This window comes from Carcharhinus amblyrhynchos, chromosome 11, assembly GCF_965287045.1.
Source record: "Carcharhinus amblyrhynchos chromosome 11, sCarAmb.v2.hapA, whole genome shotgun sequence".
In the NCBI taxonomy this organism is placed as follows: domain Eukaryota; kingdom Metazoa; phylum Chordata; class Chondrichthyes; order Carcharhiniformes; family Carcharhinidae; genus Carcharhinus; species Carcharhinus amblyrhynchos.
The window spans coordinates 60,927,167-60,948,391 of record NC_137334.1 but is presented as its reverse complement, the minus strand read 5'-3'; the positions used below and the strand labels follow the sequence as shown (position 1 = coordinate 60,948,391).

The following is a 21,225-nucleotide window of genomic DNA, read 5'->3' as shown; positions in this document are numbered from 1 at the left end:
AGTTGGTGCAGCAGGTAATTAAGAAGGCAAATGGAATTTTGTCCTTCATTGCTAGAGGGATGGAGTTTAAAAACAGCAAAGTTATGTTGCAGCTGTATAAGGTGCTGGTGAGGCCACAGCTGGAGTACTGTGTACAGTTTTGGTCTCCTTACTTGAGAAAGGATATACTGGCACTGGAGGGGGTGCAGAGGAGATTCACTAGGTTGATTCCGGAGTTGAGAGGGTTGGCTTATGAGGAGGGACTGAGTAGATTGGGGCTATACTATTGGAATTCAGAAGAATGAGGGTGATCTCATAGAAACATATAAGATTATGAAGGGAATAGATAAGATAGAAGCAGGGAAGTTGTTTCCACTGGCAGGTAAAGCTAGAACGAGGGGGCATAACCTCAAAATAAGGAAAAGCAGATTTAGGACTGAGTTGAGGAGGAACTTCTTCACACAAAGGATTGTGAATCTGTGAAATTCCCCGCCCAGTGAAGCAGTTGAGGCTACCTCATTGAATGTTTTTAAGGATAGATAAATTTTTGAACAGTAAAGAAATTAAGGATTATGGTAAGTGGGCAGGTAAGTGGAGCTGAGTCCACAAAAAGATCAGCCATGATCTTATTGAATGGCAAGCAGGCTCGAGGAGCTAGATGGCCTTCTTCTGCTCCTAGTTCTTATGTTCTTATGCATGGATTCTCTGACATGCTTCATCGCTATAACTTCCATCCTGACTTTTTTAGTTAAGAAATGAAATGCCAACAAGTTAAACTGAGTAAATACCATATTGTTTACATTTGTGTAAGTGGTGAGCATGGCCCATCGAAATTATCTGAATAACATCCTGCTCATCTTCCTGCTGTGAATTTATCAGCCTTGCAGTGAGAAAGGAGCTCTACACTGTTACAAGTAAAGAATTCCCTGATTAGGTTCTCTGATAAGCAAGAACTTTTACACGCAGCAAAACTAAGTTCTTGGATAATATTATTGAGTTGATTGAAACTCCTGTCAAGCTGCACAGAGCAATTCAACAAAATAGAGTTTGATTAGAATTAAAATCATTTACACATTTTAATCTTTATAATTTTTGCAGATACATTTTCTGGACTGACTGGGGTTATCAAGCATATATTGGCCGCATTGGCATGGATGGTAAGAACAAATCAGCCATTATTACCACAAAATTGGAATGGCCTAATGGATTGACTCTTGACTACACAAATGATAAACTCTATTGGACTGATGCCCACCTGAATTATATTGAGTAAGCACTTCTAAACTTTTGAATAATGAAATGCAAATCATTTTGTCTAATTCCATTTTAATTGCATAAAATGTCAGTATGAAACAATATCATAGGTACAATAAAGCACATTTTATAATCACAAAATATTGGCCCAGATAGGGAGCATAGTGGCAAAGACAATTGAAAATATAGCTATAGGAAGTATATAGACAGCTCTGATAAAGAGTCATCCAACTCTATTCTCTCTCTACAGATTCTGTTAGAGCTGCTGACATTTTCCAGCATTTTCTGTTTTTGTTGTTGAGCAGACAGGGTGGGATTTTCCAGCCACATTTACCTGGAAACCAGAAAACCCCACCTGAGATTAACAGATCTTTCCATGGTCTGCCCGTTGCCTTGTACTGTTCCCGTGGTGGGCAGCAAAATGGCAAGGTTCACCGTATAGTCATCCTGTCATTCATATTGTGGTCTATTTTTGAATTTCCCCCCCCTCCCATATAATGCTACAAGGATGTAATCTTGCCAAAAACATAATATAAAATGAGACTGAAGGACACAAATGAAAATAATTTGCCCATTGAGCTGATTTTGCAAAGCTCTGACATTCACTGTACAAATAATACAGCTCCTAAGTCAAACAGTTGGTCTGTGATCTTAGCTAGAAGCTATTAGTTCTGTCTGAGTGTGGCTTTCACAAGCTGCAGAACTCTTCCAACTCTGTATTACCAAGACTTCTTTATCCATTTACCTGCCAATGATATGTTGTATCTGATTACAGGCACGAATGGAAAATCAAATAATGTCAGTTCCCAGGAAAAATTGAATATTGCACTGATAAAGAGTCATCGAGCTCTATATTGAAAATATATAACATATTTTCATTTCAGTTATTTTATTTTGAGTTACTAGTTGCATTTTCAGTAAAACCCCACAGCTGCAATATTCCCCTGATAGATTCAGGTAATCTCAGCCACATGCATTTCTGCATTTGCCATTCATTTAATCTTAGTGTGATGACTAATTGAAAGATGTGCTGGTTAGGTGCATTGGCCATGTTAAATTCTCCCTCAGTGTACCCAAACAGGCTCTGGAGTGTGGTGACTAGGGGATTTTTACAGTAACTTCATTGGAGTTACTTGTGACACTGATGAATAAATTTTAAACTTTAAAAATTTTTAATTAGGTTAAAAAAAACTTCAAAACTCTTGTCAAGAGGTTTTTGAATGATGATCAAGACTGGATTTTAACTGGAAGTCCAGTGCTCTGATGCATTTTGTATTTGTTATTGTGACTTTCTGATGGGGAGCATAAATGGCCATTGTCTTTTGTAGATTTTCCAACCTGGAAGGGAACCATCGGCATTCAGTATTTGATGGAACCCTTGGCCACCCATTTGCCATTAGCCTATTTGAGGATACAATATATTGGACTGACTGGAACACAAGATCAGTGGAGAAAGCAAATAAATACACTGGGGAAGGCAGAGTGTTGTTGGTGAATACCACCCACAGGCCCTTTGACATCCATGTGTACCATCCGTACAGACAGCCAGCTGGTAAGGTGTAAGATGTGAAATTGACATAAAATGTAACATTTCCTATTGAGTAAGTTACCTGTTATATTGCAAACTAAATCATGGAATGATTTTGTACATTAAATTTTTTGGCTGATACTGTCCAGTCCTTCCTGTTGGTGGGATTTTCCAGTCCTGCCATTGACAATCCAACACAGTGGCTTCACCAGCGGCAGAGGATATGAACCATGAAGCGAAATGGACATCGGTGAGACTGGAAGATCCTGTCACAATCCAATGGCAGGCTGCCTCTGCCACTGCAAAGCACCCCGTAGGGTGCTTGGGGAGGGAATCCACCCTAAGTATCCATGCATCTATGTTGCTATGGCAACATGCAACCTTTACATGCATGTTATGATCCAGAGATATGAATAACAGAGGCACCAATTTTCCTTCTGTTCTCATGGCTGATCAAAAATCTGTCATACTGTCTGTGACTGGTGTATGTTGGCAGGATTTAGAGACTATATACATAGACAATCTGGAGGAGGGGACTGAGTGTAGGGTAACAAAATTTGCTGATGACACGAAGATGACTGGGAAAGCAAATTGTGTGGAGGACGCGGAAAGTCTGCAGAGAGATTTGGATAGGGTGAGTGAGTGGGCGAGGACCTGGCGGATGGAGTATAAGTTGGCAAATGTGAGGTTATCCACTTTGGAAGAAATAATAGTAGGATGGAATATTATTTAAATACTGAAAAGTTGCAGCATGCTACTGTGCAGAGGGACCTGGGGGTCCTTGTGCACGAATCGCAAAAACTCAGTCTGCAGGTGCAGCAGGTGATCAAGAAGGCGAATGGAATGTTGGCCTTTATCACGAGGCGGATAGAGTATAAAAGCAGGGAGGTCTTGCTGCAACTGTACAAGGCACTGGTGAGGCTGCAACTGGAGTACTGTGTGCAGTTATGGTCCCCTTATTTGCAAAAGGACATATTGGCCTTGGAGGGAGTACAGAGAAGGTTCACCAGGTTGATACCGGAGATAAGAGTGTTAGCTTATGAGGAGAGATTGAGTAGATTGAGCCTGTACTTGTTGGAGTTTAGAAGGCTGAGGGGGGATCTGATAGAGACATATAAGATAATTAAGGAGCTAGATGGGGTAGAGGTAGAGAGATTCTTTCCACTTAGAAAGGAAACCAGAACTAAAGGGCACAGCCTCAAAATAAGGAGGGGGGACGGGGGGCGGGCAGTTTAGAACAGCGTTGAGGAGGAACTTCTCTCAGAGGGTAGTGAATCTCTGGAATTCTCTGCCCATTGAAGTGGTGGAGGCTATCTCGTTGAATATGTTTAAGTCACGGGTAGATAGATTTTTGGTCGATAAGGGAATTAAAGGTTATGAGGAGCAGGCGGGTAAGTGGAACGGCTCCACTTCAGATCAGCTATAATCTTATTGAATGGCGGGGCAGGCTCGAAGGGCTAGATGGCCCAGTCCTCTCCAATTTCTCATGTTCTTTTGTTCTTATGTTGATACTGAATGTTTTGAGCATATCTTCCTTGGACTTGCATTGCTCAGAAAAAAACAATGAACTGAAGTGGAGAAATACCTGCAAAAGGGATCTGCTTTCCCACCTGCCTCAGGTGAAGGAAGTGGCTAGGCTGATATTTTCTTTACCGTTAGTGATCAATACGGGAAGGCACTGCAGATGTTACTTCTTTATTTATGTAAATGCCAATTTCAATTCAATTGTATATCAGATGAGTATTTTCCCATCCTATTGCAGTGAATGGAGATTTGGCTTGTTGCCAAAATCTCTGTCTTCACTGCAGTGGGAGCATGGCATGAATGGGCAGTAAGACCATACGCATAGACTGTGTCCCTACAGCTTTCTTGGCAAGGAGTTCTAAAGAATCACATGCCACTGAGAGAAAAAATTCCTCCTCATCTCAGCCTTAAATTGACACCCCCTTTATTCTGAGGCTCTGCCCACTGGTCCAAACTCTCCCACAAGGGGAAACATTCAGCATTTATCCTACCAAGCACCTTAAGAATCCTATATGTTTCAATGAGATCACCTCTCATTCTCCTAAATTTGAATCAGTAGAATCCCAACTTGCTTTACCTCCTCATAAGACAGTTCCTCCATACTGGGGATCATCTGAGTGAACAACGGCCCTTGTGTCTCCCTCGAAAAACTCTAATAAATTGGTCAGACATGATTTTCTCTTTATGGAGCTATGCTGACTCTTTGGTCATGACTTTCCAAATAGATTGCTATTACTTCCTTAATAATTGATTCCAACATTTTCAAAACAATACTTATTAGGCTAATTGGCTTATAGTTATCCACATTTTTGCCTCCCTCCCTTTTTGAATAGAAATGTCACATTGGCAGTTTTTCAATCCTCCAGTACTTCACCAGAATCCAAGGATTTTTGGAAAATCACAATCAATTACTCTTTCCTGCTAGTCTATCTGTCTGGTTCACTTTAGTTAACTCACCCCTTATTTCATTGTAATTCCTTTTATTTAAGTTAAACATAGTTGTTTTCAATCCAAGTCTCTTACTGAACACTAAATTCTATCATGTTATGATCACTATTTCCAAGGGGGTCTTAGCTGAGGGCACAGAGAGCTCCATTTAGTCATTGCGGAAATTGTTGCCTGTTTGGTGAGTACTGCACATGCTTTAAAAAAATATGGTGAATGAATCATCTAATATCATGAGGTACCTGCTCAACTTTAGAAGAGGGAATGGCCTAGTGGTACTTTCACTAAACTATTAATCAAGAAATTCAGCTAATGCTCTGGGAACCCAGATTTGAATCCCTATGGCAAATGGTGGAATTTAAATTTTAAAAAAAATTATCTGCAATTAAGAATCTACTGATGACTATGAAAGACATTATTGGGAAAACCCAACTGGTTAACTAATGTTCTTTAGGGAAGGAAGTCTGCTGTCCTTACCCGATCTGACCTACATGTGACTCCAGAGCCACAGCAATGTGGTTGACTCTCAACTTCCCTCGGGTAACTAGAGATAGATAATAAATGCTGGTGCTGGCCAATCAGTGATGACCATGTCTAACGAATAAATTTAAAAAAACCTCTAGGAAAGGCTATTTTGAATTTTTTGCTGCAAACTAGACTTGACATGATAGTCATGTTGATCAAGAAATGCATCCAGTAAAATGATATAACTTGGGATCTAGTGTTTTGTTTTATCTGTTTTGTGATTTTACTTATCAGAGCTGGTATTGTAGCTTACTTGCTGGTGTCATAACAAGAATTCCTGATTGCTTTTCAGGCTTATCAGCAGTTTATGCAAGCTAGTTTTAAACTCTGTTATACTGTGAGTTTGTCCAAAGTAACTGTTAGCCTAATATTCCTGTATTAATTCCATATTATTTGAACTTTATTCCTCCACACCCCCATGAACTTAATTGGTCACCACTCACCACCCTCCCACTTGAATAAATGTGCCCTGCCACCCATTTTGCCAGACAACAAGATTTCACCCTCTGTTTTTTGTCCATTAACTAATAGGCAACCCATGCTATTATATTGTCCCTACTCACAAGTTGCAGGTTGTTGTATGATCAAACATGGTGAGAATCCACGGTAAACATAAGAAATATATGAAACAGAACGATAAAAAAGAAGTTCACATTTAGCTCTTCATCAGCAACATACATCTCAAAAAACTGTTGACAGCCAATACAGCATTTTCTGAAGTATAATCATAAGATTATCAGAATATATTTTTTAAAAATAGAAAATAAAGCTGCATTTGGAATATACTCAAGGCTTAAAGGGTAGAAGCTGTTTACATTTACTCTGGATTCAATATGCAGTCTTACGGTGCCATTCTCTGTAATGTTTATGCCTTGCTTCCTTATAAATGCATTGAAATAAATTCCTGTGTTAACTGTCCCCTTTTGTATCTCTCCTCCTTCCAGCAAACAATCCCTGTGATACAAATAACGGTGGATGCTCCCATCTGTGCCTGATAGCAGAGGGTGGTCAAGGCTACACATGTGAATGCCCAGATAACTTCATGAAGCAGCCTGGCAGCACCACTCATTGTATTCCCATGTGCACAAGTACACAGTACAGATGTCTAGACAATGAAAGGTACAATAATCAATACTGCATTTTTCTTCAGTCTGTGCATCTTAAGCTCCTATTTAATTTTAACAATGCTAACAACATTTTCTATTTGTGTTTCAGAATTACAACTGTTACCTTTTTCACATTATTTAATTATGATTGTATTTCAATGTAAGGATAACAACAGTTACAATTATTGTGTTAACCAACCAAAGCTGGTTCAAATGTGATGGAATCTGTGGTTTCACAGCTTGTATTTTTTGAGACAGACCCTAATTTGAAAGGGAATCTGAAAAAGGAAACTAATCTTTCTGGTTTCTACGTGAATTAAGATGAAACTGAGATTGAAAACCAAAACTTCTGATTGAAATTGTATCAAAGGGGGCAGAGCTCAGTGGATGATGAGTCCAGTGGTGCAATACAGGCAGGCTGAAGAAGACAGGGCTCGATTTAGAAGCTTAGAACATATAAAGATATAACATCTGCAGTTATTTTTGTTACATGAAGATAACATTGTTGGATCCTCACCATCATAAGCAGGGTGGAGGAAGTTCTGCAAATATATCATTATTGGTGAAGATAGTGTCTGCAGAACTCAAGTTAGTTGTGCATTGCTAATGGTTGAGGATTAAGTTAAATCGTAGAAAAGGAGAATCCAAAATTCTTAGTGAAAACAAATTTTAAAGGATTTTGTGATTGACATTGATATGTATATACTGAGTGAACTTCCACTAAAAATGCAAACAGGAGGAGCAGCAAACTCATCTTCTGATTAGGCTTGCTACATCCCTAGGATTCAACATGGTGTTCAACAACTTTAGACTGTGACCTTTTTCCTCCATCTTGACCTTCTTTTATATCCAGAACATTTTTTGTCCCAATGCAATCCCCCCCCAAACCCTTCTGCCATCAAACCATCTGTCACTTGTTTTTAAGTTTTACTTTCACTGAGCTCCAACCTTTATTCTCCCATTAACATTTCTGATTTCTCACCTTTCTGCAATTACTCACACCTTCTCCTGCCATTTATGCTTCCTCTATTCTCATGACCTATACTTCTTTGGTGCAATCTCTCCGAGCTCCCATCACTGACCTCTGACTCTGCTCCAGCTGTTCCACTTCCTCCTATGCAATATATAATCCATCACATTTCTCCCTCTCTTTAACTGTGAAGATGAGTCATGCAGACTCAAATGATAGATTTATTTTTTTTTTACCAGATATGATGCCAGATCTCCTGAGTTTTTCCAGTATTTTTTGTTTTTGTTTCAGATTCTACCATCCGTAGCATTTTGCTTTAATTTTGCTTTAATTCTCTCACTCAGTGCCCTGCTTTGAGATTAACATTCACATGATGTAAACCTCACTTGATTGTCTCCACACCCTTGTGTGATGTCATGGAGATGTGTTTAAATCCTCATTTGGAGTGTGTGATTTATCCGTTTCTAATCCTTATTCCACAAGGAAAACCATTGAATGAGGGCAGCTCATCATCATTGATACGCTAGGAGCACTTGTGTCTCCCCAGTGGTAATAGTAAAAGACAAAACACACACACAGTTGGAGGAGATTCCTCAGCCTTCACCTCACGGTGGTTGCAATGTTTGTATCATTATTTGACAGCGAAAACTTGAATTATTCTCTTGTGTTGCTTTTGCTCCTATTTGTTTTCTCAGTTCCCAGAGTGAGTATTTTCAAAAGGCATTATGGACCAAAGAAGCAATCATCACCTGGCAATTCACGAGGCCAGAATGCGCAAGTGTGAATGCAGGGCTCGTTCTTGCTGTGAGTGGTTGGACACTCCTGAGGTGAAAGAAAATTGTATTGAGGACAAGGAGCAATGTGGCCATTAACTTTACACTTTCTGGCACCTGTCAATAATTCAACAATTGACAGGGCATCAACAATTGATACTCTGTCAAGTATCACAGGCATATCCCATACATCTTCCTTCCTCTATGGTGTTGTCGCATTCTTACTGACATGATCCTATCGAATGGCTGAGCAGGCTCAAGCCATTCTTATTTCCTTCTGTCTTATGGACCCTCAGCAGTCTCCTGAGGTTCCCGGGTTCTGGATCTGCATTCTCCAATGAGTTCTCATCCTCCTACAGCTCACCCTCTGGCAAGGGATCACTTTTATCATTACCAGATTGTGAAGGGCAATGAGGCATGAAACACTTTCAGGAGTATATTGCAGTGAGCTACCTAAATGGTCCAAGCATCTGAAATGCACCTTCAGAAGTCCTATGGTCTGCTTTGTGATGGAATGTGTGGAGTGGTGATCAGCATTGTATCTCTCCTCAGAATGACTCTGAGGGTAATCCACTGGTGTCATCCGCCAGTGTTTAAGTGGGTACCCTTCAAGCAGCCATCCCTGCAGATGTACTGACCCCTCAAAAATCTTGTTGGATTGATTTAGGATATAGGAGTCATGGCAACTCTAAGTAAACTGAGCACAAACATGCAGTATATACTTCCGATGACCACACACCAGTTGTACATTGATAGAATTGTGGTTTGTGGTTTGTAAACATGAGGGACTGCTGCCATGGAGCTTGTGAAGTCACATGGGTGCAGTCTCTTACACCCGGCAATTTTGGAAATCCTGAGATGGTGGTGAAGCTGGTGAATGTTGCAGACTAGCTACTTTCATCCGAAGCAAAGGTAACATAATGATGGGTCTTCCTGTAAAGTGCATCAGTGACCCCCTTTATGTATTGATGAGTTGTGGACTAGGCAATGCTGCAGAGGTCATGTGTTGATCCCTGGAAAGACTCACAGGCAAAGACTTGAGCACTGTGATTTTCTTCAAAGGCACTGGCAGGAGATAACCTCTAACCCCATGAAGAATGTGGCATATGTGATCTACCAGAGCTCAGGACCAGCACAGAAATGCCCAGCATTGTCTCTCACTTATTTGTAAATAGGAGACTCTTCTGCAGTGTACCCTAGGTCTAGTGATTCACTTCTGTTGTCTGGGTCTCTCCTCTTGACCCTTCTGTCCATGCTCTGGCTCCCCTCGACCATGTTCCTCAGGTGGATCCACCTGTTGGAGTTACCTTTGGTGTCGCTGCTCCATCTTTCACCTCCTCTGTTGCATTAGGATTCTGACAAAGGCCCTGGATCCATTTGTGCTTTGACCTTCTCTCTGAAATGAAACCTTAAAGACGCTAAGGATTAAAGGGCCAAGAGCGTGAAGCTTAAAATACAGAAGATTTGGCAACTGTAATGATCTATAGTTTTTCCTGGCCTATTTGTATGGTGCTGATACAGTCTTGCCTCTGAGCTGCTAGTGCACACACATCGAGATGGCATTTCAGATGTGTAACACCTGGAGCGCTGTGTGGGATTATAAGGTGTAAATGAGATGAGTGATCTATCTGACTCTGTGCTCCAATCTCTGATTTTGCATGGTATTGGCCAATTAGTTGTTTATGGTCAATAGATGCATGTCCTCTGGTCCGTTATGAATGCCAATTCTGGTGAAAATGTGACTGGCATTTATTGATGGGATGCCATTAGCATGTAACTGTGGCTCCTTCTCTATTGCCTACATTCCCAAATCCTTAATTTCTATGTGTTACACTTGAGATGTAGCGACAGTGATATGAAGCCACTGATTTCTGGAGATGTTTTGAGAATGAATAAAGACAACCCTGCATTTTTTGGTTCTTATTCTATATAATATGAAGACATCCACATGTATTAATCTAATGAGATTGTCAGCACAGGATTATAGAAAAATCACTTGTTTACTGCCAACTCTCCCTTCTACATTGCACCATTATGTATTTGATTCATTAATATACCCTCATACTCCTGCAATATGTGGATATCTTTTTAGCAACCCATGTAATGTATTTTTTGAGAATGGAATGAAGGATGTTAACAGCTTGTATGTTTTCAATTAATTTGCAAATCACATCAAAGCTTGTAATTGCAACAGAGCAGATATGGGCAGTAGAAACTTTGCACATCTAGAATGCATTTGGAAATCAGATGGGAGAGGTCAGTAACTTCAGCAGAATATTCTGATGGTTCATTCGTTTTATTTTATGTACACAGATTCAAAATGCTCCAGACCAGAAGAAGGAATTTACAAAATCTGCCCTCATATGTAATTCTGATTGTTCAATATTCTTGTTCTGTGGAGCTATATTGCAACTATTGAAATTGTAGTGGTATTTTATTGTCAGGGCTTTTAGGTTCAATGTGTCAGGCATAGATATGTAACAACTAATTCTGTTCCTTTATCTGTCATAGGTGTATCCCAATCTGGTGGAAATGTGATGGGCAAAGTGATTGCAGGGATGGATCAGATGAACCTACCACCTGTCCAATCCGCTACTGTAGAATTGGACAGTTTCAGTGCAATGATGGCAACTGCACCACTTCCAGTTTCTTGTGTAATGGTTACCAAGATTGTCCAGATGGATCTGATGAAGACATTGTGCTTTGTAGTAAGTATTTCTTATTGTTAATTCAACATAGTAGATCATATCAAAGTGTCAGTATGGTTTCTCTAGACTGGCAACTGTTAACTCTATCTGTAACCATCATCTGTCGCTTTATTTTGCCCTTTCTATGTGGCCCTCCTCTTCTCCACAGCTTAAAATCCCCTGTTCCTGTTTGTTGATATATTGCAACCCAATTTAAAAGTAGAATCTTGTTGGTGTGTTGGGGATCTCGCCTATCAGCTGGAGAATCAGAGAGAGAGACACACGCTGCCTCTTTCTGGGAAGGCCCGTTGAACCACAAACCAATCAGGCAGTGGCAAGGCCAGTGGCAATTAAGACCTTGGGGGTGGATGTCTCACCCACTGGAAGCTGCTGGCCAATCAGAGGATGGTAGCTTTTGTGCCCAGGAGTGCTATAGGGGAGGCCCTGGCTACTGCAGGGTAAACATCTACTGGAGTCCCAACTCAGACCTCAGGTAAGTAAGTGGGGATATGGAAGTTGGATTTCACAGGATGGGGAGTTGTTGGGAAAGGGATGTAAAGACAGGGCAGCAAGAGCAGGTGGGTTGGCTTTAAGCGGTCTATTCCTTCCCGATGTCCAGTCCCTTGATTAAGCAATGAGTGCTTTTGATCAAGGTACCTCCCTCCTCAGAAGTGGCAGTGCAGCTGTAGCTGTTGTACATGACGCACAGCAATAGGTGCCCAAAGATGTGTCGATCAGGGGTAAATGTGTGAGGTTACGGGGAATGGTCAATATCTGATTATGAGAAGCAACTCCAAATACCACACTGCCCTCTCTTGCTGATTATCCCACACAGCATATGGGGATCTAATTTCATCAACCTTCTCCTTTTTCCCATTTACTCCGCCAATCTCTGTTGACTTGGGTTCTTGCCAGTGAATGAACTGTCATTGGGCCTCTCCATATTTCTTTGCAGAATGTCCATTTGCTTGTTCAGTCCCCACAAGGATAGTTAGGTCTTCTGCAGCCTCGGGCTTCCCAACAAGCTCCCCCACAATTGAACATTTGCTGACCTTTCTCAATCTATTGTTATCTTGCTGAGAACCATTTCCATGGACATCCAGCCGGAACATAACCAACCAATTTAGACTTCCACCCGCTAATCAGCATCTGAGCATAAATATGATATTATGGAGTTAAAATCTCTTGGGCTTTATGTTTTTTAAATTTAGTGAAAAGTATTTTTTCTTGCATGCTATACAGACAAAACATACCATTCGTAAGAGAAGAAGGGTGCAGAATGTAGTGTTACAGCTGGGGTGTAGAGAAAGATCAGCTTAATGTAAGGTAGGTCCATTCAAAAGTCTGGTGGCAGCAGGGAAGAAGTTGTTCTCGAGTCAGTTGGTACATGAGCTCAGACTTTTGTATCTTTTTCCTGACGGAAGAAGATGAAAGAGAGTATGTCCAGGGTGCGTTGAATCCTTAATTATGTGGCTGCCTTTCTGTAGAAGTGGGAAGTGTAGACGGTATCAATGGATGGGAGGCTGGTTTGTGTGATGGACTGCACTACATTCACAATCCTTTGTAGTTTCTTGCAATCTTGGTCAGAGCAACAGCTGTACCAAAAAACATCTGGAAAGGATGCTTTTTATGTCGCATCTGTAAAAAATGATGTGAGTTTCATAAGAACATAAGAACATAAGAAATAGGAGCAGGAGTAGGCCATCTAGTCCTTCGAGCCTGCCCCGCCATTCAATAAGATCATGGCTGATCTGTCGTGGCTCAGTTCCACATTCCCGCCCTCTCCCCATAACCCTTAATCCCCTCTTAGCCTCCTGAGAAAATAGAGGCATTAGTGGGCTTTCTTAACTATAGCCTCAGCATGGAGGAACCAGGACAGCTTGTTGGTGACCTAAATGCGAGAAACTTGAAGCTCTTGACCATTTCCACTTCATCCCTGTTGATGTAGAAAGGGACACGTCCTCCACTACGTGTACTGAAGTTGATGACTATCTCCTTCATTTTACTGACATTGAGGGAAAGATTATTGTCATCGCACCAGTTCACCAAATTCTCACCAGAATTTGGCGGTTGGTGGTATCACCACCTACTTCAGCATTGCCACACACAATTCCGGCCTGAGAAAAAATCAGTCCTCCCATATCAGTTGCATGTACAATTTGAAAGAAAACTGTACTCATAAAGCCAATTCATGCTTTTTTTTGTGTAGGCAGACATCAGTGTGAGAGCTACCAGTGGCAATGTACCAATAAACGCTGTATCCCTGAAGCCTGGCAATGCGATGGGGAAAACGACTGCAGAGATCAGTCTGATGAAGATCCTGCTCACTGTGCTTCTAGAACCTGTCCAGGCCAGTTTAAATGTAATAATGGCCACTGCATCCCACTATCCTGGAAATGTGATGTAGATAACGATTGTGGAGATTACTCTGATGAGCCCTATGATGAATGCTGTGAGTATAGATGAAGAAGAAAAATGTTCCTGAAATCAATCAGGCTTTAACATTTTAAGTTTTTCTTAAAAAACATGTTACTTGTAATTTTATCTCTAATTTATTTCCTTTTACTGACTTTACAGCTGTAATCTGGATGCTTTGGCAGTTGTCTGTGAACAGCAAATTATTAATGTTGCCCTTTTATGGAAAAACTTACATAGAAAATAGAAGCAGGAGAAGACCATTCGGCCCTTCGAGCCTGCTCTGTCATTTATTATGATTATGGCCGAACATTAAATTCAGTAGCTTGATCTTGCTTTTCCCCCCATATTTCTTGATCCCTTTAGCCCCAAGAGCTATATCTCATGCCTTTATGAAACCACATAACGTTTTGGCCTCAATTACTTTCTGTGGTCGTGAGTTCCATGGTTTCACCACTCTCTGGGTGAAGAAATTTCTCCTCATCTCAGTCCTAAAAGGTTTATTCATTATCCTGAAACTATGCCCCCTAGTTCTGGACTCTCCCACTGTCAGGAACATTCTTTCTGAATCTACCTTGTCTGGTCCTTTAGCAATAGGAGAATCAGATTTAATTGGGTGGAACATTTTGACCCAAAGTTTGATTTGGGAGTTTGACCCAAACACGCCAGAGTTGTAATGGGAAATTGAAGTTAACAGTTTGACAAAAGATGTACCTTTTACAAGAATAACACTATTCCTAGAGAGAATAGGACGTAGGGTATGATGAAGTTGCAGATAAGGATGACATTTATCAGAACTATGCAGGCCTTTATTCCTACAGAAAAGAACATGGCGGGGAGGGGGGCAATTCTCCCATCCTACTGCGCTGATTTTGTAGCACAGCGGGCCGGGAGATTCTCGCTTTGGCCAATTCATGGGATGTGCACACGTGTTCCCACCCCGATAGCATCATCCAAGCCAAGTTTTTTGGCGCCAACGAGATGACGTTGAAATTCAACATTATGAATATTTTCCCACCCTCTCTTATCCTCCTCTCCCCCACCCCCTCTCATTCCCCCAATGCAGGAAACACCTGTTAGTGGGCCTGGGCTTGCACAGGTAGCAAGTCTTTGGTGAAGGCTGGAGATAATGATGGCTCACTGTAAGGCACAATGGGATTCTGCCCCTGGTGCCACTCAAGTCTGACTCCTACCTGTTCTCCAAATACACACTGCCACCAGGGCCCATATAGCAGTAAGGCTTGGGAACACAAGTATGTTGGGCAATGGGCCAGGGGCACCACTGGGGCTGAAGGCAGGTGCAAGACAGGGGTCCTATTTGACTAAGGGTCTGTTGGATGATGGGGAAAGTAAGGCAAGCAGTCTATAACATTTGGTTAAGTATCATGCAGCGCAGCAAGTCTGCCCCTCAATGCATGGGATTGGGGAAGACTCAGCTGTGTGGGGGTGGGGGGGAATCAGAGACAGATTAGTCACAGCTGTGAAGTGCAAATAGCAGTTTATTATGCTGTTAACATTTAACAAAACTTAACCCTGACAACTGGTGACCTTGCTGAAAAGATTGAACTACTGGTGATCTTCACCCATGACCACTTAGTAAATCTACAACTTTCCAATCTTGTGTGGCCTACTGCTTCTTCTAGGTGCTCCCCTAGTATGCATATCAGAGATGGAAGTATCCAGTTGTGATTCTGCCCCCTGTTGCCTGTGATGCCCTTGGCAACTGTCCCTTGGATGGCCGAGACCTGGAGGATCCTGGCTGACTTGCAGATGACACTGATGTTTCTGTGCCACCCTGTTCATCCAGCTAGCCCTGAGATGCCCCAATGTGAGGAAGGGGGATATTGGAAGGTTTCAGGACATCTGGAGTCTCCTGGGTGGAAAGTCCCAGCATGGGTTCTAGCCCTTCCTCCTTCCTCAGAGTGCCCGTAGGCCCCAGGAACACTCCATGGGACACTAGAGTAGCTGGACTGAGCCCAAAAACTCTGGTGACACGTAGTTCTGCCAGTCCTGGAGGCCCAGATGCATCTGCCCCATGGTCTGTGACCCTTCAGCCCTGGCTTTCTGAGTACACCTCTGAGTACATCTGGCCCTTGTGTGCATCTCCACATCATGACATCTCTGAGACTGGGCAGGTGCTGGAGCCCCTCCTCTACAGCAATCTGTAAGCGAGCCAGACTCTGGAGCCCCTCACCTATGAGGCCCTCTGAGACTGGGCTAAGTTGTCAAAACCCACAACCATGATCAACTTTGTGTCCTGCCAGCAAGAGTCCCAGCCATGGCCGCCGATGTCTCCAACATCCCAGCACCCATGGCTATGGGCTAATGTGCCTCCTGCATGCCAGTGACACCCTCGGCCGTAACTCACTGTGTCCCTGCCATGGCCCTCTGTGTGTCCAGAATAGCCATCCTTGCAGCCTGCTTCCATGCTGTGCTGGCACCACCTCCTGCAACAGCACTCTGACTCCACCGAACAGCCTTGCAGTCACAGCATGGTTGCTGCCAGCCCAAACACAACTCCCCGGGTTTTCTGATGCATCTCCACCAGCCTTGAGATGTACGAACCCTGAGGCCCAGCATCTGGCTCGGGGCCAGCTAAATCCTCGCCTCTGATGGACTTCTGTATACCCGAGCCCTTGAATGTGCTCAATGTGCATCAGCAACATAAGAAATAGGAGCAGGAGTAGGCCAACTAGCCCTTCGAGCAACTCTGATGTGCTTACCAGTAAGTGACCCAGAAGCCTCAGCACTAGTATGCCCCACTGTCGTGTGTTGGTGGGTTGTGTGGTTGATGCCTGGGCCGGATTGCTCATGCTGTCATGGAATCATAGAATCCTTACAGTGCAGAAGGAGGCCATTTGGTCCACTGAGTTCACACCAACCGCAACCCGCCCAGACCCTATTCCTGCAGCCCCACGTATTTACCCTGTTCATCCCCCTGACACCAGGGGCAATTTAGCATGGCCAATCCTCCTATCCCGCACATCTTTGTTCTCGGAGGAATCTTCAGGATCTCCCTCCGAGGTATTGTCCGAGATGTTCTGCGGAGTTTCTTCATGAGGGTCCAGGGGGAGAGTTGCCAACACCTGAAGGGCCTAGTGCATCCTGGTCCCGGACTGTGACAAAAAACACACATTAAGGGAAGGCAGTCTGCGCAGCATAACACTCACTTCAAAGAAGACTTAGGAAGAGGGTTAAGCTGATGCTCATTGACATGCCAACACCAACGTGGCTGACAGTCACCACTCTAGGCATTGATTCTCCCCCGCCAGCTCCAGGGCACACTGCTTGCAGGCCACAGGTACTGCAGCCCAGGCACACCACCACCAGTCTGAGCCCTGTCTCGCTGGTTGTGGGCACTTTTCTCCTCTGGGGAAATAAGGGGGATTGAAAGAATGAATATATTGAAATGCATGGGGTACAGTGTGTGGCTGAGTTTTGGAGCTTGTGTTGGCCCTTTCAGGGTAAAGGGTCACCACTGATGGGTGCTGATTGAGGGGGGCGGAGAAAAGAAATTGGATGCAGTTCTTTTGGTGGGGAAGAGGTGGTGGGTGGGTACTGTTGTTGGATGCCCTTCAACTGTCTGAGCATGGTTTGACATGGTTAGTCCAGCACATGTGCAGGGATGCACACTCACTCTTTCTGCCCAAAGAAGATCGGTCAGTTTCTTCTGACACTGTTCCCCAGACCAAGGTGTCAGTGTCCTGCCATTAACTGCAGCTGCCACCTCCCCACCATAATGCCTTTGTGGCACAACCCCTTGGGCAATGACCCTGAATGGGGAACAGCAGTTGGCGTCTCTCCTCCACTGCGCCCATCAAGTGGGCCTGGTCAGCCTGGCAGGACCTCAGGGCAGGTTTCTTTCCAGCCATCTTCCTGGTGTGACTGGTGCTGTGTCCATTATCACAGCTTATACACAACTCTGGCTTGTCAGGGGAGTGCAAGTGCAGTCACTTTGGGCCAGTCGTGAGCCTGTTAATAAAAATTCCTTGTGAGAAATGTAATGGGAACGTGGTTTCCATAGAGGGTGAACCATCTCCCAGGATGCTGATTGTCTCTCATTCAGTAAGTTACTGTGCCCACGAGGTGCAATACTCAGGGTTCTCATTCAACGAGTGGGAACGCTCGCAAACAAGGGGTGTGCACGGCAGTACAGCACTATTTATGAGCAAGGCTGTAGTGAGGCCAGTTCATATGAAGTGGCAGGGGGATGGATGGGAAGGCCAGCAATGTCCGGGTCATTGGGGAATGGGGAGGCCAGTGATGTCTGAGTCATTGGGGGATGGGGAGCCAACAATATCCATGTTGGATAATGAGTGGTGGGGGAGTTATTCTTCGCGATTTCCAATGAGGCACACTCACAGTTGGCAGGAAGACACGTTCCCTATTCAATTAAAGGCACCAGAAGGCCTTGGAAAGCTGGAGGACCAATCAAATGCTGCACCCATATCCAGGCAGGCAAAGGCCCCTCGCCTGTTGCCCTCCTGCCAGCCTGCCACTGGGTGCTGACTGCTCGGTGCCCACCTCCAAGTCGTTAAACGGCTCCTTCCGTCATTTTAGGGATCTGGAGGCCAGCTGGAAAACCCCTGTTGGCTGCCTTAAATTTGAGTTAACAAAGATCTTACTAGTCTGATCAGCTTTCCTGCTCCATGGGACATGTAGCCTTGCCAGTCCTAGCCTGCCTCTAAAATGACCAGCACTGGGAATAGTATCGGAAACTGGCATCTGGCTGCTGTGGTAGTTTCAGATGCCATTCCCACCCTCAGTGAGGCCCAAAAATGTAGCCCAATATCTGTCAACATAAATAAGTCCATTACATATTTCAAATATATTTAACTGTTGTATTTTGCCCATTGAGAAGCTTATCTTGTTAGCATTTAAGGCTGTGAAATGTGAGTATGTGACTGTTTTATGATCGCAGCATTAGATCAGTTTTAACCCCAGGCATCTTAATGGCACTGTCCATCCAATATCCATTTTAAGGACTGGGTCTTTTTTGCATTTGATTATAGTGGTTGCAAAATACAACAACTTGTCCACGAAATTGTACAGGAAGTTTAGTCTGGAGCAGTGGAAGTTGGCAGTGTAACAGGAGGGAGACAATTGCAAAGAAGTGACCAGGGTGGGGCATGGGGATTGTAAGTGGATTGACATCAATGCTCCTCTTTGACCCACAGAAATCTTTTAAAAATAAGAAAAGAAACCTACCAGGTCTCAGACAGACTTGTAACGGTTCCTTAAAGAGTTGATGAAGTTGCTTGATATCTGATACCAATGAGGACAAATGCAGTGCATGTTCCACCCATTCGTATCTTAAAATTGCAGGCTGGTTGATATCAGCGGGCACGGTATAAGATTAGAATTGGTCTCCCACTGGAAGAAGGCAGAAACTGGGGCTGGCCATCCAAAAACCCCTGAAACAAAGGGGTGTTGGTGAATCGGTGATCTTTAGGGCACTGTCTTTCCATTCCAATCAGGTGGCGTGAGTTAAAATTAATGTTATATGCATTCACAAGGTTATAACAGATGATCAGTGAGCCGTACTAATATATCTCTGCACAAACTGCTATTTTCCTATTTCAGATGGGATTAACCATTCCTGCAATAACCACACTGAGTTTTCCTGTCAAACAAGCTACCGTTGTATTCCTAAGTGGGCTGTATGTAACGGCGCTGATGATTGTCGGGACAACAGTGATGAGCAAAATTGTGGTATGTAAGGAAAATGGGGTATATTTGCGAAGTGTTGCATCAAAACCTTTCAATTAATTACTTTTGGAACTCTTTGACTGGTAGATGAAGGCAATTTGTACCAATGACATTTGGCAAGCATCGGTGAGAAAGAAGAACATTTCATCTGATTTTGCTGGTTTTGATTTGGGAGAAAAATTGGAGGAGTTCTCTTCAAATGAAGAATATGCAAATAAGGTCTCAGCTTACCACCTGAGAATTGGCATTTGCAGTGCTCTCTCTGTTCTGCATTGGGGCCTAGACTGTGTTTGTAATTGCCACAGGAACCTTCGAACCTACAATCCAGCACTTAATACCAGAATTGCACGTACCTATATCGTCATCAGCTGCTTCTACCTATAGTAGAATTCCTATACTACAGATGAAGACCATTTGACCCATCAAATCTGTACTGATCACAACCCCATCCAGGCCCTATTCCCGTAACCCTCATTTACCCTGCTAATCCCCTTGACACTCAGGGTCAATTCAGCATGGCCAGTCAACCTAACCCGGACATTTTTGGAGTGTGGGAGGAAACCAGAGACCCCGGGAGAAATCCACACAGACATGGGGAGAAAGTGCAAACTTGCCACACAGCCACTGTGCCACCACTTTGTAGGATAAGCTTCACTACTTGACAATCAGTGCTGGGTACCCAACATGTAAACTATGCTAGGGTGGGGAAGACTATTAGGTGCAAAGGTTGGATAATAACATGTAAATGTACGCTCAAAGGGTTCCTGACTTTTAAGGTCAGGATGCCTTATTACGTGGGGGCTGTGGACAATTGATCCGGGATGTCTCACTGACGAAAATGTTGTTTTGGGATTCTGATAGGATTTTCCACCCTCACCACCAAAAACAGACGCAGAAAATTCCCCCCATAGTATAAATAGTAGCCTGGAATTCACACTAAGGCTATCAACATTCACCATTATAATAGAGGAAATCTGACAGCAACTTCTAGAATATGCTCACACGCGCATTTGAAAATCCAGAGATTGCTGCCAGACATAGCCTGCTCCGTTACAGGACACATTGGTACAGTCCTTGGCAATAGACACAATAGTGCAATGAATGTGATGGCAAGTGTAATTGCCATTCCACACACTAAAAACCTTGGCATCAGTTTTGTGCTCAATGCACCCAAAAAATATCAGTAGTCACTTGACATCAAATGCTCTAATTTGGAATGATTTTGAGTGCAGATCAGCAGAGTTTTTGCCAACTTTAACATCAAATGGCAAAAGACACTTGAAAATATCAAGTGCACTCAAAGCCAGCTCAAAGCCAAAGTGCTCAAAGTGACCCAGCGTGCTCAAAGTGACCCTCCCTCCCACTAACCCGTACCCTCCCCCACTTCAGTTCCACCTCTCGTAAATGGCCACGGGTGAGATGGAGTTGGGGAACCAGCATGTTGACTCAAGACCACAAATTTTTATGATCACTAATCTTCATGTCCATCCCGTTGCAGGCTTACAACCTCCTTGCATTGCAAATTATCCAGTTTGGTTGAGGAGGCTTTCCATTTCTTTTCCTGCTCCTAAATTCCACAGATCCCCTGTGTTGCGCACAAATGGATGCCGGACAGGGAATTCCATCGAAAAATCCACAAATATCAGTGGAATATTTAACTCTCTGACAGAGAGTTAAACTGCGAGTGCCACTCTTTCTCTGCTAACCACAAAATCCAGGCCAATGTCTGCATACTTTTGATATATTTTAAACCATCTGAAAAAGATTTTGATCATTTAAAGTTGGGCACAGTAAGAAATCTCACAATGCC

General features: G+C 43.2%; 1 protein-coding gene across 6 annotated transcripts in view; it reads left to right on the top strand.

Annotated features, from left to right (window-relative positions):
* Positions 1-21,225, top strand: part of lrp2a (low density lipoprotein receptor-related protein 2a) — a 298,347-nt gene that overhangs the window by 216,922 nt on the left and 60,200 nt on the right. For all 6 annotated transcript variants that reach the window (XM_080199227.1, XM_080199226.1, XM_080199224.1 and 3 more), the window contains 6 exons: positions 1,078-1,248; positions 2,562-2,785; positions 6,700-6,874; positions 11,116-11,312; positions 13,501-13,743; positions 19,290-19,418. In XM_080199227.1, the coding sequence (XP_080055353.1) occupies positions 1,078-1,248; positions 2,562-2,785; positions 6,700-6,874; positions 11,116-11,312; positions 13,501-13,743; positions 19,290-19,418 (1,139 nt within the window). The remainder of the gene's footprint in view (positions 1-1,077; positions 1,249-2,561; positions 2,786-6,699; positions 6,875-11,115; positions 11,313-13,500; positions 13,744-19,289; positions 19,419-21,225) is intronic.